General features: G+C 35.8%; 1 protein-coding gene across 7 annotated transcripts in view; it reads left to right on the top strand.

The window, feature by feature from the left end:
• ZRANB3 (zinc finger RANBP2-type containing 3) overlaps nt 1-14,369 on the top strand; it is a 49,339-nt gene that overhangs the window by 26,966 nt on the left and 8,004 nt on the right. For all 7 annotated transcript variants that reach the window (XM_065671310.1, XM_065671312.1, XM_065671315.1 and 4 more), the window contains 11 exons: nt 111-342; nt 2,589-2,674; nt 5,401-5,572; nt 5,975-6,103; nt 6,935-7,054; nt 7,777-7,896; nt 8,389-8,568; nt 9,968-10,120; nt 10,748-11,216; nt 12,100-12,303; nt 12,803-12,894. In XM_065671310.1, coding sequence (XP_065527382.1) covers nt 111-342; nt 2,589-2,674; nt 5,401-5,572; nt 5,975-6,103; nt 6,935-7,054; nt 7,777-7,896; nt 8,389-8,568; nt 9,968-10,120; nt 10,748-11,216; nt 12,100-12,303; nt 12,803-12,894 — 1,957 coding nt within the window. The remainder of the gene's footprint in view (nt 1-110; nt 343-2,588; nt 2,675-5,400; nt 5,573-5,974; nt 6,104-6,934; nt 7,055-7,776; nt 7,897-8,388; nt 8,569-9,967; nt 10,121-10,747; nt 11,217-12,099; nt 12,304-12,802; nt 12,895-14,369) is intronic.

The following is a 14,369-nucleotide window of genomic DNA, read 5'->3' on the forward strand; positions in this document are numbered from 1 at the left end:
ATACATATGCCCTTTTTAAAAAAAAATATTAGTTTGGTGCAATTCCTTTGCTATTTCCATTTTCCTATAATGAAAATTTGCTAAGAAAACTTCTGGATTTTCTCTTTTAGGAGGATATCAACCAGCAAAGTAACGGTTCTGGGGTATGGCCTGCTAACTTCTGATGCACAGACTTTAGTAGACACCTTGTACAGGCAGAACTTTAAGGTAGTTGTGATTGATGAATCACACTACATGAAATCCAGAAATGCCACCCGTAGCAAGATTTTGTTGCCAATTGTGCAGAAGGCTGTTAGAGCTATTCTTCTTACTGGAACTCCTGCTCTAGGAAGACCTGAAGAGGTATTTGACATAGTGTTTTGTTTTTTGAGGCTAGTATCAGAACAATTTTGTAGTTTACTTGAATATGTACAATTATATGCATTATAACATCAAACGTGCACTTGCTGCATTAGGAAGAATGAGAAACTAAAACAGTGTGTTTGAGTAGATTGCATTGATGTTTTACAAACTTGTTTCACACTCATGCACAGGTGACTTGAAACAGTGTTTCCTATAACAAATTAATCTTGCATGTGACAGACTGTTGAGTGGAAGAGAAAATAAAGAGCCGAAGCAGATAATTATTTTGTTCTACTGTGTAAGAGAGTCCTTGGTAGATAAGAACTTGTATTAAATCTTCTGCTTGATCATCTGATACAGGAAGTCCTTTATTTATTGCTGGTCTTTTGAATATTCCTAATGTTCACTTGTATTTCATAAGTGGAAAAAAATACATCCTGTGCTTGTTGCAGTCCAGAAAGATAAATATTCCTTTGGCGGAAGTTCAACTTATGGAACTGGGGAGGAGCAGAGAAGAAATTAAAACCTACTTGAATTTTATACTGAACCCAAGAAAACTGGCTTTATTTATCAAATGTAGAAATTAATGCAATATAAGAGCTGATTTGTGTCTGAGGAACTTATAAGGGTTATATAGGTAATACTTTACACTTTAGAGGTTCTTGTGTGAATAGAACTTATGCCAAGACCCTTGGTCAGAGAGGTTATATCTTGAGAAAGATATCCACTGTATGAAAAAGGGCTTGGTGTATTATGAGTGTTTGCTTAAAACTTTAAAACAAATGTTTATATCTGTGGGTATGGGCAATTCTGAAACTGCCTGCACCAAAGATATTGCAGCCAATCCTGGAAGACAAATTGAAGTTAGAAAGTGTATTGTGCATTGGTACGAAGATCAGTAAGCATCACTGCAAAAGGCCTTTGAAGGAAATTCCATACAAGCTTTCCTTGATCATGCTAGTGGGGTCAAGACTGATGTACAAATGGAAAATGAATTGAGACGTTTTTATAGTGACACCAAAGTTCTGCCATGGCTCATAAGGCGGAGTGTAAAAAGCACTACATCTCTTTAATCAGTTCTGTGTCATAAGCAGAATATTTCTGTGAAGTCTTTAAAAGGAATATGTATAGGAAACAAAAAACATGATTAATTTGTATTTCTGTACTTTTATAGCAAATAATTACAGGCAGTTTATTGTTTGATCTAGATCTATATCAAAATAGCATTTCAGCTGGGTGATTAAATTGGGTTTAGTGGGGGGTTTTGGGGGGTTTGACTTTAAGGGTGTTTTGTTTTGGCTTGTTTTCTAAATGTTTTTCTTAATACTGCTTTTCAGTTCTCTAACTTCTGTCTTGAAAGAAGCCTGTGAAGAACGAGATTAAGCTACAGTAATTTTGTTTTGGGGAGAGGTCGCTAGCCTGTGATTATGTAATATGAAAGCTTACATGGCAGAAGTGATGCACAGTAGAGTTAAGAGGATTGGGGGGGGGGGAATGCATTTAGGAAAGAGCCTTCTATATTATTCTTTGTCTCTATGCTACCCCCTGTTACTTCTGAATAGTGTGTTAGACCTAGTAGTGATCTTTGAATCCAGAAAGCTTTGACAGTAAAACAGCATATTAAGTAGGATTCTTTGTGGCTTTAGGTTGTCTAAACCGATATTTACGTCCTGCTATGTAGCTTTGCAACCTGGTGTAGTGGAAGGTGTCCCAGCCAGTGGCGGGGGGTGGGGGCGGGGTTGGAGCCAGGTCTCTTCTAAAACAAAGCATTCTGTGATATTCAACAAGGAAGAAAGGCATGGAATTTCTGGTCTGTATTGTTAGTGTCTGTTTTTTGAAGTAAAACTAAAGAATGAGTAGGTTTTCCATGTATTTTGAAACGGGCTATTCATGGAATAGCTGCACTGAAGCTTTGCAGAATCCCACATACCTGGCAAATTACAGAAATTGCATTTTTAGGAATAACATCTTCTTATCTATGTTTTCTTGTCCAGTATAAGTCTATTCTAAGTCATCAGCATTGTGTTATGATGTTCAGGATACTCTGTTCTCTGAGGGCCTCCCAAAACTGTCCTGTCTCGAGGCATGTGGATACTCGTGTAGAATGTTTTTGCATGCATACCAAGTTGTGTACTTTGTGTGCAGCTACTGAATGTAAATTTAACACAGTAATCATGTAATAATTATTTCTAAATAGTCTTATATTTGCAGGCAATTTTTCAGTATCACTTTTTTTTTTAATGCAGCTTTTCATGCAGATTGAGGCACTGTTTCCAAGAAGATTTGGAACTTGGAGTGAATATGCCAAAAAATACTGCAATGCTCGTGTCAGGTATGTCTATACTTTGTAGAATCATAGAATAGTTTGGGCTGGAAAGGGGCCTTAAAGATCATCTCATTCTCAGGACAGCATGTTCCACTGCCTCACCATGCTTAGTGAAGAATTTCTTCCTAATATCTAGTATAAATCTGTCCTCCTTCAGTTTAAAGCCATTCCTCCTTGACCTATCCTTACCTGTCCTTGTAAAAAAGTCTCTCTCCAGCTTTCTTGTCAGCCCCTTTAGGTACTGGAAGGCTCCTCTAAGGTCTCTTCAGAGCCTTCTGTTCTCCAGGCTGAACAACTCCAGGTTTCTCAGCCTCTATTTTCCTGTAAGTGTCTTTGGATTTTCTTGTCATGGGAAGTGAGAGAATCAGTAAGTAGTACTGAAGTACCATCCTACTTGGAAATCCAGGGTCAGGTACCATCTCCTCCATCAAAGAGGGTTGAGAAAAGGATCAAATTGGTAGGAGACTTTATTTGAGGAAAAATTGGAAGGTATTAAAGTCTGAAATAAAGTGCCACCACTTTAAAATTATTTACAAATTTACTGTTGCTAGTATGAAGTGTGTATGTTTTACCTTTAGAGTTGGAGTGTCAGCTGTAGTTGAAACTTTGGAGTTTCTGACTGTCTTATGCTCATGTCATGTAATAATTTACATCTGTCTTTATTATGGGATCTAGTCTTTTTGCTATGCCACCATGCATGGGTAGGAAGAAAGTACAGTACTTACCTCTGTATTTTATAGATTGACTGAGTAAAAGTAAAGGTATAAAACTCCCAGAAGCACAGTAGTGTGTTTGTAATTTTGTTTGAAGGATCAAATGAAGACATTGTAAGTTCTTGTCCACCACCTTGCCTCCAATTTCCTAGGTAACATTGCTCATTACGCATTTTTTACACACATGTGCCTAATGAATTTTAATCCATTTTTATCCTTTGTGTCTTTAATGAATTTTCATCTTTCATGTGCTTTAACTTGTTCAGGAGCATTCACTGCCCTCTGACTTGCTTCCCTTAGCTTTAGTTTAAGGATTGTTTTCTCTAGCTGTATTCTAAAGAGGGGATAGAGGAAACTCTATAAAATGCTTAGGTTTATCCATCTGAATCTGATACAATCTGGAATGAAGTTATGAGAAAGGAAGAACCTTTAAAAAAGATCTTAGAGAAAATTTCATATCTATAACTTCAAAGCAATAGATTTTGTAAGCTAAATTGGGTAGCATTTAGATTTAATTTCTACGATAATAATTACATGGTTTCATTTTCATATAACTTGTTTTTCTCCCTCCATCATATGAATTTTATAAGTATTTAACTTCAAATAACATGGAACAGTGCTGTCTAATTTTCAGAGAAAAGCTATTTTTTTCCATGGTGTTTTGACTGAATGCATCTGTAATTTTCACACCACAAGTGTGCGTGGGTACACCATGGTTAGCTACTCAGTCATAGATGGTTAACTTATTTTTGGAATACCATAAATGTAATAGATTTTGGCAAGTTTTCAGTAAATAACTTTGTCTTCATGACTTGGCTGAAACAAAACATCCTGTGGTAATAAACCTGATAGCATTTTCACAGGGAGTGCTGCATAAAATAATCCTGTGGGGTTTTTTTTTTTGGGTGTTCATGGACACCTGTTTCTAAAGATGAGGTCCAAAGTATTTCTGTGTGGTTTTGCCTACCATTTCTTTTATATCCCCAATGCGCAAGCTGGAGGGAGGAAACCTTTCTAAGGACAGCCATATAAATAGACCAAAGAAGGCATATGAGTAAAAGATGATGCTGTCTGCCATCTGCGGAGCATTCTAAGTGTTTTATGCCAATAGTTCACCACTGCAGAAGCGAGTCCCTCTCAGTCCCTTTCCTAAATGGTTATAGACAGACAAGTAAAATACTGTTGGTAAGGCTAAAATGATCTAATTAATTTTTTTTTTTTTAAATACCAGTAAAATTGCATGCTTGCAGCATAATCTCCTGGCCTTGGAAAATAATACCTGGGCTTCTCTCCAAAGGCAGCAAAATCTGTCACGCTTGTTACTGTGTTATCTCTTGGCAGTGTTGACAGAGAAAAGCTGCTGTTCCTGCTGCAGCAGTTCCTTAACAACAGTAAAGTGAAAACAGATCAAGGAAAACTAAGTTAATAAGTTCCTTCTCTTTTCAGCCTTTAGCTCTTTAACCTTAAACCCACTTCCTCTATTTAATCTTAATCATTGAATAGTATTCCATTTAAAGATGGTATCTTAAGCTTTAAATCCCTGACTGTAACTAGGAGGGAATTTTTGGGGAGGGAAACAAAGGAATATTAATGGCGATCTTTGCAGCTTTCATGATAGCTTCTTTCTCAGTTACTCCTTTCTATAATATAATAAAGAACGTTCTCATGGTGGTGTATTTTTCTCATCAGTCCCTCAAAACAGTTATATACCGGAAACTTTTGCTTCTTGTAGAAAGGGAAGTGTAGCTGGGATGAAATATAGGATTGTGTGCACCTGATGAGTAGTAATGCCTGCAGACAGCAGTATTTGCTGGGAAGTCAAAGCAGCTCTGGCTTTAGTATTGAAAAGAATCAGACAGAAAGCAGTCATCTCTTTGGTGTAAACAGGAGCACCAGGCATTGTCACCTAGCACACTTTCATATGTAATAGTGTGTTTTAAAATAAGTTACGTACTGAAGGTTTCTGTTGAATTTGGAAGAGCTAGTTTGTACCCTCAGTTTCTGATTTTTCATTTTCAGGTTTTTTGGTAAAAGGGCTCAATGGGACTGTAGAGGAGCTTCAAATTTAGAGGAACTACACCAACTTTTAAGTGAAATAATGATCAGAAGACTGAAGAATGATGTTCTAACTCAGTTGCCTCCCAAAGTTAGGCAGCGTATTTCATTTGACCTCCCTCAGGCTGCAGCTAAGGTAAATTTTCCACTTTTGCTAAAAACACATATGTGAGTAAATAGTAATATCTGTGTATTCATATGTATTTATATGTATGCATGTGTATTATAGGTGGTTGCAAAGAATGTGTGAGTATATAACACAGCATCTCTTGCTCTTTTTAAAATATAACAAAAATCATGAATATAGCAATTTTTGTGGCATCAGATAATGATAAAATTCACTGTAATTTTAGTACAGGCTTCTTCCTTTCTGTCCTACTTTTCCTAAGATTTTGAATCCTACAGTTAACTTCCAGCCAAATTTGATAGAGTTCTCAAAACCACTCAGTTTCTAAACATTTTATGCTTGAAATGTATATTTTGAAGTAGAATATGCTTTGTACTATGTATCTAACCACTGGTCTCTTTTACCAATTAGAATTTAAATACTACTTTCGCAGAGTGGGAGAAATTAATGAGAAATCTGAATTCAGATTCTGCTGAAAGCCGCTTTTCTGAAGTCATGAATCTGATCACACGCATGTATAAAGAAACAGCCATTGCCAAGGTAAGTGTGGAAGTCTTTTCTTAATCTATTTTAAATACCCAGTCTGTTTTTAAGTTAATAAAATTAATTGTATTGGCCTGAATACTAGATGAGATTCAGGTTTCTTATAATCTCAATGTGGAGAAATGCTCTTTTTTTTCCCCTGTATGTTTACAGAATAAGCTGAGTCCCTTTATAGTAGCCTGAGCTAAGTGTTAAAACCGTTACTGATTAGGTGTCCACCAAGGTGGCTGAGACTGTCCAAACATACAGCCTCCCAACAGCACTAAATGCATCTGACAGACTTAGGGATATACTGAATGTGGGTGCTTCAGAGACATACGTACCTGTGTGCCAACAGCTGCTGCAGCTGACCCAGGATGGTGCTGATGCAGCCCTTGTGCAGACTGCATTCTGTCAGTGCTAGTTCTCCCCATGGATAAATGTGGCAGCTGGAGGAAGTGCTAATTCTGTGATTATGAGTTTTTTTTGGGGTTGTTTTTGGTTTGGTTTTTTTTTGTTTTTTTTTTGGTTTGTTTGTTTGTTTGTTTGTTTTGTTGTGGGGTTTTTTTGGTTTTTGTTTGGTTTTTTTTTTGTTCTAACTATAACTGTTTGGATTATTTTTTTTTCTCTGAGGTTTCTTGACAACATAAATTTGCATTGTTTTTATTAATTTGAATAATCTTATCTTTAACAGTGTTAATTTTGTTAAAGTCTTAAATGGATAACAGAAAGAATGGAAGTTTACCTTTTCATATTACAGGAAATTGAAAGACATTAAAATAAAAACAAAACTGTCTTTTTGAATATTTTGTGTGTCTTAACTAATGAAAATAAACTCTCTTACTTCAGGCGGGAGCAGTAAAGGACTATATCAAAATGATGCTTGAAAATGACAAACTGAAGTTCCTAGTTTTTGCTCATCACTTAAGCATGCTTCAAGCCTGTACAGAGGCAGTTATAGAAAAAAAGGTAATGATTTAACAAATGCACACACAAATTTAACTTCAGAATTTACAGTTGCGCATGAGCTTTGTTTGAATTCAATACAATTACCTGTGTGTACAGAAATTTATGTATTTTAAGTATATACATGTCAGTGCCACTGGATTAAAAGGGGTTGTGATTTTGAACTGTTTTATATCCAAGGATAATACAAACATTTTTATTTCGTATGATACTTTATTATTATTGGCAATATTGTAGGCAGTTGTTTCCCAAGTTTTCCTATCAATGTGCTTCTGTCTTACTTTTTTTCTTTTACAAAACACTGTCATCACACCTGAATATTTACTTCAAAGCAGTAAAAATGTTTGCAAACAACCTTCATATTATATTGATTGTGGACTCTAAACTATTGCTAGGGAATAGTGGCTAACTTTGCTGTTTTATATTGTTATTATTATTTTGCAAATGATTGAAATTTTAAGAAGTCATGTCAGGGAAATTACAGATTCTACTGTGGAGTATTGTATTTTAAGACCTGATGCTCGTTGTCTTCCCCTTTTATAAACAGGGAATACTAAGTCTACACTTCTCTACGTAGAGGCTTAATTGTAAATCAGAGGGCAAAAGTGTACTGACGAATCAATGATGGGAATAGAACAGATGTTTTCATATTTTTATTGGGGGACAGAGGGTGATTAGGTCTGAAAATGGACACTGATAATGTAGTTTTGTCTCTGTTCTTACAGGTTCGCTACATACGAATAGATGGAAGCGTTCCTTCAGCAGAAAGAACACATCTTGTCAATCAATTTCAGAAGGATCCTGATACCCGCGTTGCTATTTTGAGTATTCAAGCAGCTGGTCAGGTAGGACAAAAAATATGTGAAATGGGAAACTTGAGTATAGATACTAAAGGCATTGGTGACAGAAGTGATTTACTGAAGGCAGTTTATCTTCATGCTGTATGTCTTTTGTAGACTTGTATATTAGCTAACATTTTTACAAATAACGTTAACTCTTTAAGCCTCTCATGAAATTACTTGAGCAAAAGCCAGATCAGCAACAGCATCTCATTCTTGAATATTAGCAAAACTCTATTTCTCTAGAAGTACCAGATGAATAAGAAATTGATATTACTTCTGCAGTGAAAAGCAGTATGCAATCTTTGTGCAATATTGAAGTATTTTCTGAATCTTGCTTATATCTGAGGCCCAAGGAAGAAATCACTGTAATAGGCCCATTTATTTCTATGTAAGAATTTTCTGCACAACCTTTAGATTCCTACCGCCTGCCCTAGTTCAGATATTCAGTTGTTTGTGGAATGTTTTTTCTAAAATGCATATACTTATTCTGTTTAGGGTTTAACTTTCACTGCTGCTACTCATGTTGTGTTTGCTGAACTATATTGGGATCCAGGCCATATTAAGCAAGCGGAAGACAGAGCACACCGAATTGGGCAGTGCAGTTCTGTGAATATTCACTTCCTTATTGCAAAAGGAACAATGGATATTTTAATGTGGGCAATGCTGAATCGCAAGGTATGTGTGGAGTAGAACCAAATAATCAAGAACTTGCTATGGTTAAGATAGCACTTAAGTGCATGTAACAAATAACATTAACATTCTTCCTTATCTGGAGGACCTAGAATTGCTAATCATCAAAATGTCCGTGTCTGTTCTGAATTAGTCTTTTCTAGCTTTTTGCCCTCCATTTAAGATCCAAACATAAATAACTCTTTTCCAAGATGAATGAGACAGTTAACATCTATAGATTGGGATTTTTTTATCTTCTAGGTTTTTATTGCTTTGGTTGTTACAATTAGAAGGTTTTCTGCACACTCGTGACAGCTAGAATTTGGTGTGGGATTTTTTATTTAACTGGATGAATATTGTGCCTTAATTGAACTTCGGTTCTCAGAGGCAGAAGCATTGCAGTGATCTTATCATCTGTTGCCAGATTACACAGTCCTTGTTAGGAAGAATAGTTCCATTCTGCTTTCTTTGCTAACTTGGAAGATCTTTGAGAATTCAGAGTGCTAAGAAACATAATTTGGCTGTTCTGCTTCTGACCTTTTTGAAGCCTGTGATACCATTCATTAGTGTCTTGTTTTGATAACTGAGGTGTGTTAGAAAACAAGAGCTGGCAGAAGACTGACATTTCCAGAAGTGTCAGTGTAGAAAGAACTGCCTCTTAAACTCCAGTTGTCAGAATCATTTGAGATTGTGGTTACACGGGATTTATTGTGATGGAAATTCTGACTTATGGTTCTTGTTCCTGTATTTGGCTACCTCTGTGTTGTAGGGGTTCAATTGTTTGTGTCCATACAGTTACTGTATTGGGAAACTGATAACTTTTTTTTTTTTTGCCAATGTTTTCCTCTCCTGCTGAAAAGTCTTCACAGCTTGAAGAATCTGGGTATTACAAACTGTATCTGATGTTCAGTTGGGGATTGAAATTCTGTGTTCTATTTACTGTAGGTACCTCTGAAAAAACCTCCATCAGCCTGGTACATTAAGAGTCTCCTTAAACATGACACAAATGGATCTCAGTATATTCACTAACAATTCAGCTAACAAGTTCTGCCACTAAACTGCTTTTTTCAATTAATTCTGCCCTTGTTTCTTCATGCCAAGTGAAGGGTGTTAAGGTTGTAAGAGAGGTACCCAATGTATACTCTTTAACTTAAATACTGACATTTTATATACAACTTTTCAAGTCACAATGTGCTAAATGCACTACTTATTCTTATTTTTGCAGAAATGGATACTGGAACAGGAATAGCTTTAATCACTGAAGTTATTTTGAATTACTACAGTTTCTTACTTTGCAAATGCTGAATTAAGTTTGCAAGGGAAGAAGATTGAATGAATGTAGGTAAATAAATTTGTTCCAACATGTGAATTCCTTGGAAACTTTATGCAAGTCATCTTTCTGCAGGCCAAAGTTACAGGCAGCACCTTGAATGGCAAGAAAGAGAAAATGCAGGCTGAAGAAGATAATAAAGAGAAGTGGGATTTTTTGAGTTTTGCTGAGACCTGGACCCCAAATCAAAGTCTAGAAGATCCCAAAAATGAACTTCTGTTTACACATGTGAGACTCAAAACTTACATTTTTCTGTTTTATTTCATTTAAAAAAAATATATAACTGTTGGTTGCGTAAGCTTTCTGTGCACTGCAGACTTTACTCTTGGAAAAGCACTAAATAATTAGAAAAAGTGATAACAATTCCATTTTAAAAGTTAGATGAAGATGAGAAAAGTGCTCTGCTGTGTACAAATGTCATCTATAGGCTTCTGGTGGGGTTTTAGGTTATGCTTGGGTGACTGACTCACACTCAGATAAGTAATACCTGTTTACATCTTTAATGACTATACTAAATTTAATTGGCTGTTATTTTAAAAATAGTGCTTATAAGCCTTTCCTTGTAATGAGCATAATCAAAAAAGCCATATAGCATGTACCAGGTCTGTGTATTTGTCCTGTTTCGAAGTTTTGTGAGGATGTTGAAAATACATTTTACAAAACAGAAGAGGAATGGTCAATTGCAATTTCTGCTAGCTGTGTGTTCTTGAAGAAAATATCTTTTGTTTCCATCTCCAAAGTAAAAATAGCTTTTTGTATTAGAGGGTAATACTAATGGAGGAAAATAGTAATTTTAACAGCTTTTGATGTGGTACTTATAAGTGGGGTTAACATTATTTCTTTCCCCTTTCCTAGTTTGAAAAGGAAAGGCAGCATGACATACGTTCTTTCTTTTCCCCCAAATCGTCCACTGGGAAGAAATGCAAAATATTTTGTGGTAGTGAATCACTACATAATGATTCAGAACCTTCTGCTGGTAAAAAAGAAGAGGATGCAGTGCAGAGTAATGAAAACCTGGATTCCACAATAATAAGTGATGTGAATACAATTAGTCATGAAAGTACATGTGAACCTGAAGCTAAAAGAGCAAGAAGCCTAAGTGGATCTACTCCAGTCAGCTCCAGTAAGAAAAAGAAAAAACCTTTGACTGGAAAAAAGCCTTTTTTGTTTTCAGAAAAAAACAGTGAAATCCTTCCTTGTGACTTCAGTACTTCAAGCAAAAGCACAGCTTTAAATAAAGTTTGGCACTGTAGAGTTTGCACTTACAGTAATAATGAATTCCTCCCTTATTGTGAAATGTGCAATTGTCCTCAAAGCAGTAATGGTAAGTAACATGTGCTGCAGAGAAAAATATGCATGTTTCATTTCAGTTGTGATTAGCTTCAGAAAATACAGTATTTTTGAACATACACACAAATCCAAACAGAATATGAAGAATGCTGTCTATAAGTCTAATTTGAAACAAATGGAAAATTCAGATAAATATTAACAGGATATAAATTCCGTAAGGAAGGATGCATTACTTGGTTTTCTTGCAGTAAATGTAGCTCTCCTTTTCCTTGAGGTTTATGGTTATTCTAAATCCAATGAAATGGCAAACTTTTTCTCTACATCTCAGAACTAAAAAGTGTGGTATTGGAGCTTAATTAACTTGGGTATTGTGCCTTCGTTGTGAGAGAAATTATGTGGAAAAAAAGGCATTTCTTGCTCCAGCAGGTCAAAGTAGATTTCTTTTACTTCATTTAGCTGGAAACTTAATAAAACATTTTCATAAATCTCTCCCCATATTTGCATTTTAGTTGCAAAGGAAGGAGTAAGGTTTTTTCTTTTTTAAATTTTATTTAAGTTTCTGTGCTTGTTCAAGGACAACTTCTGAATTTCACAGGTATAGCTCAATGCCTGGAAAACTACTTTGTGTGTTTATGGTCTGCGATAACTGTATATAAAATAAAATTGCTAACTTCATTATATTATTATGTAACTGCGTATAATTTGACAAATTAAACTGGGTGCATGAAATTGCATAGATGGAAGACTTTGTTCCATGTGATTATACTCTTAATATTAAAGTTAGCTCTAGTTTTTTAAGTGTTTGCACCATAATAGTATTAGAGAATGAAATGCAATTTCTTTGTATTTCAATTTCATAGTCCTCTCTTCACATGCGTGCTGATTAGGTACCCATTTGTATGTTTCTTTGTCTAAAGTTGAGAGAAACTATGAAACTCCGATGAGCGCATCTGAAGAAGACATGTCAGAGGACTCCAGAAGAAATGAAGAGAGAGCAGAGTGCAGTGCTGAAGACAGAAGAGAAGATTTAGGGGAAACAGTGACCCAGCAGTCTGTTGAAATCGGCAAACATGAAACCATTGAAATTGAAAATGAAGAAAGTGAAAAAAGGTGTGGAGACGGTAAGGTGGGACTCCTATGAAAGAATGATTATATCCTGTTGCAAAACTGTATTAAATGCCTCTGGCATGAAAAACAGCTTAAAAGCCTATACATCTGATAGACATACATGCACTAGCACATGACCTTCTCGTTTTAGCCTGGGATGTTTATTGAATTTTGATGATGGATAAACCCAGCCTTTCTATACAAGTCCTGAAGCAATACAGAGTTTTTGGCTGACTTAAGAACTATGTCAAACTAGCAGCTGTGAACCTGTATGGTTTTATTGAAACTTACGATGGTGTTTACTTGCTTTCAAGACAGCCACTGGCAAAACAGATGATAGGTAATTCATGAGAAACAGGAAAATAATACACAAATACCTTAACAGCTTGCTGCTTGAGCTGTGTAACTCATTGCTCTGGAATTAGATACATGTAAACATTTGTAATTTCTGAATAGACTGAATGGAGTGAATGAAGAAAAATATTTTTAATATCAACATTTTATCTCTTATAGGAGGTGGAGATAAATCTGATACATTTCAATTATATGATGGGCTTTTGTTTTGTGCAAGCAAGAATACTGACAGAATTCACCTCTATACAAAGGTAAACCTAAAATATGCACATTTGTTATAATTTTAAAATTACAAAGTAAAATGCTGTCCTATGAAATGTGCATATCTCCTTTCCTTTTTCATACTTTATATAAAAAAACCAGTATTTTTGTATTGGTGGAAATGTACAAAAATTAGGTAGGTTATCATTCTTGTTCTTTTACTCTGTCAAACTAGGTAAAATTCTCTGGATATGTAGCTTCTAACACTTCTCTTAGCTTACAAAGTGGAGCTAATATATTAGATGTATGCTGAGCTCATCTGCTGCAAGTATTAGTTGTTTAAGAATCTAAAAACTAGAGAAAAGACAACTGAGAAGGGATCTCATGAATTCAAATAAATACCTCAAAGGCAGGTGTCAAGAGGTTGGTTCCAGGCTCTTTTCAGTAGTGTCCAGCGACAGGATGAGGAGCACTGGCCATAAATTAAAACACAAGAGGTTTCACTTCAACATGAGGAAGAAGCTCTTTATGTTGAGCACTGGATGAGGCTGCCCAGGAGGGTTGTGGAGTCTCCCTCTCTAGAGACAATTCAAAATCCACCTGGATGCGTTCCTGTCTAGGCTGCTCTACGTCCTGCCTTGTCAGGGGGAGTTGGACAAGGTGATCTCCAGAGGTCACTTCAACCCTAATGTTTCTGTGATTCCTTTTTTATTAGTGTCTTATCACCAAATATTTTTAATAGAAAAACATTTGAAATAAAACTGACAGTGAATGCTGACTAAGGAACTTAATAAAATAATGTCACCACATTTTCAGAAAGCTTGACATTGGTGCTGTAAGTCGGTAACTTCCCGAATAAAACACATCATCATTAATCTGCAATGGTAATGGGAGTATAGAAACTAGCAGTTAGCAGTTTTCCAGGTAATTTTTCAAGGGGGAGTCAGGACTTTTCTATCCCTTAAAAGAAAGTATTGCAAAGTTCACTGAGAAGATTTCTTCAAAGCCACTGAACGAGTCAGGGTGTTGAGGTGTGACTGCAAAGCATCACAGAAAACTTGAGGGCAACCCTTTGAGATAATACATTTTATTAGGCTAAGTGCTGTAGCTGGGAAATGTCAAAAAGAGCGTTCTCTTGTATCTGAAAATGTTTAATAAACTGTATACTGCTTCCTAGTTTCACACGTTTTATTTAACAACAAACATGCATTTTGGATGGTACTTGGGAAACTATATATTGGTCTCCATTGCTTTTTGGCTTGGATTAGAGCTTCATTATGCCAGATATGGCACAAAGTCTTTCTGCTGAATGATGAGACATCTCTCTCAAATGTTCGTGATTCATCAGTAAGTTCCTGGGTCGTGTGTACCCAATGGGAAAACTTTTTCCTTGAAAATTAAGTGGAGAACTTCTTCAGACGCTTAAGACAAAAAAAGATAGGTTATAATAAAGAATCCTCTATCTAGGATTCTGTTTGAAGCTGTAATCAAGTGACATTCTCTAGTCTACAATCATTCATTTTCC

The sequence above is a fragment of the Lathamus discolor genome, chromosome 3, assembly GCF_037157495.1.
Source record: "Lathamus discolor isolate bLatDis1 chromosome 3, bLatDis1.hap1, whole genome shotgun sequence".
Lineage (NCBI taxonomy): Eukaryota > Metazoa > Chordata > Aves > Psittaciformes > Psittacidae > Lathamus > Lathamus discolor.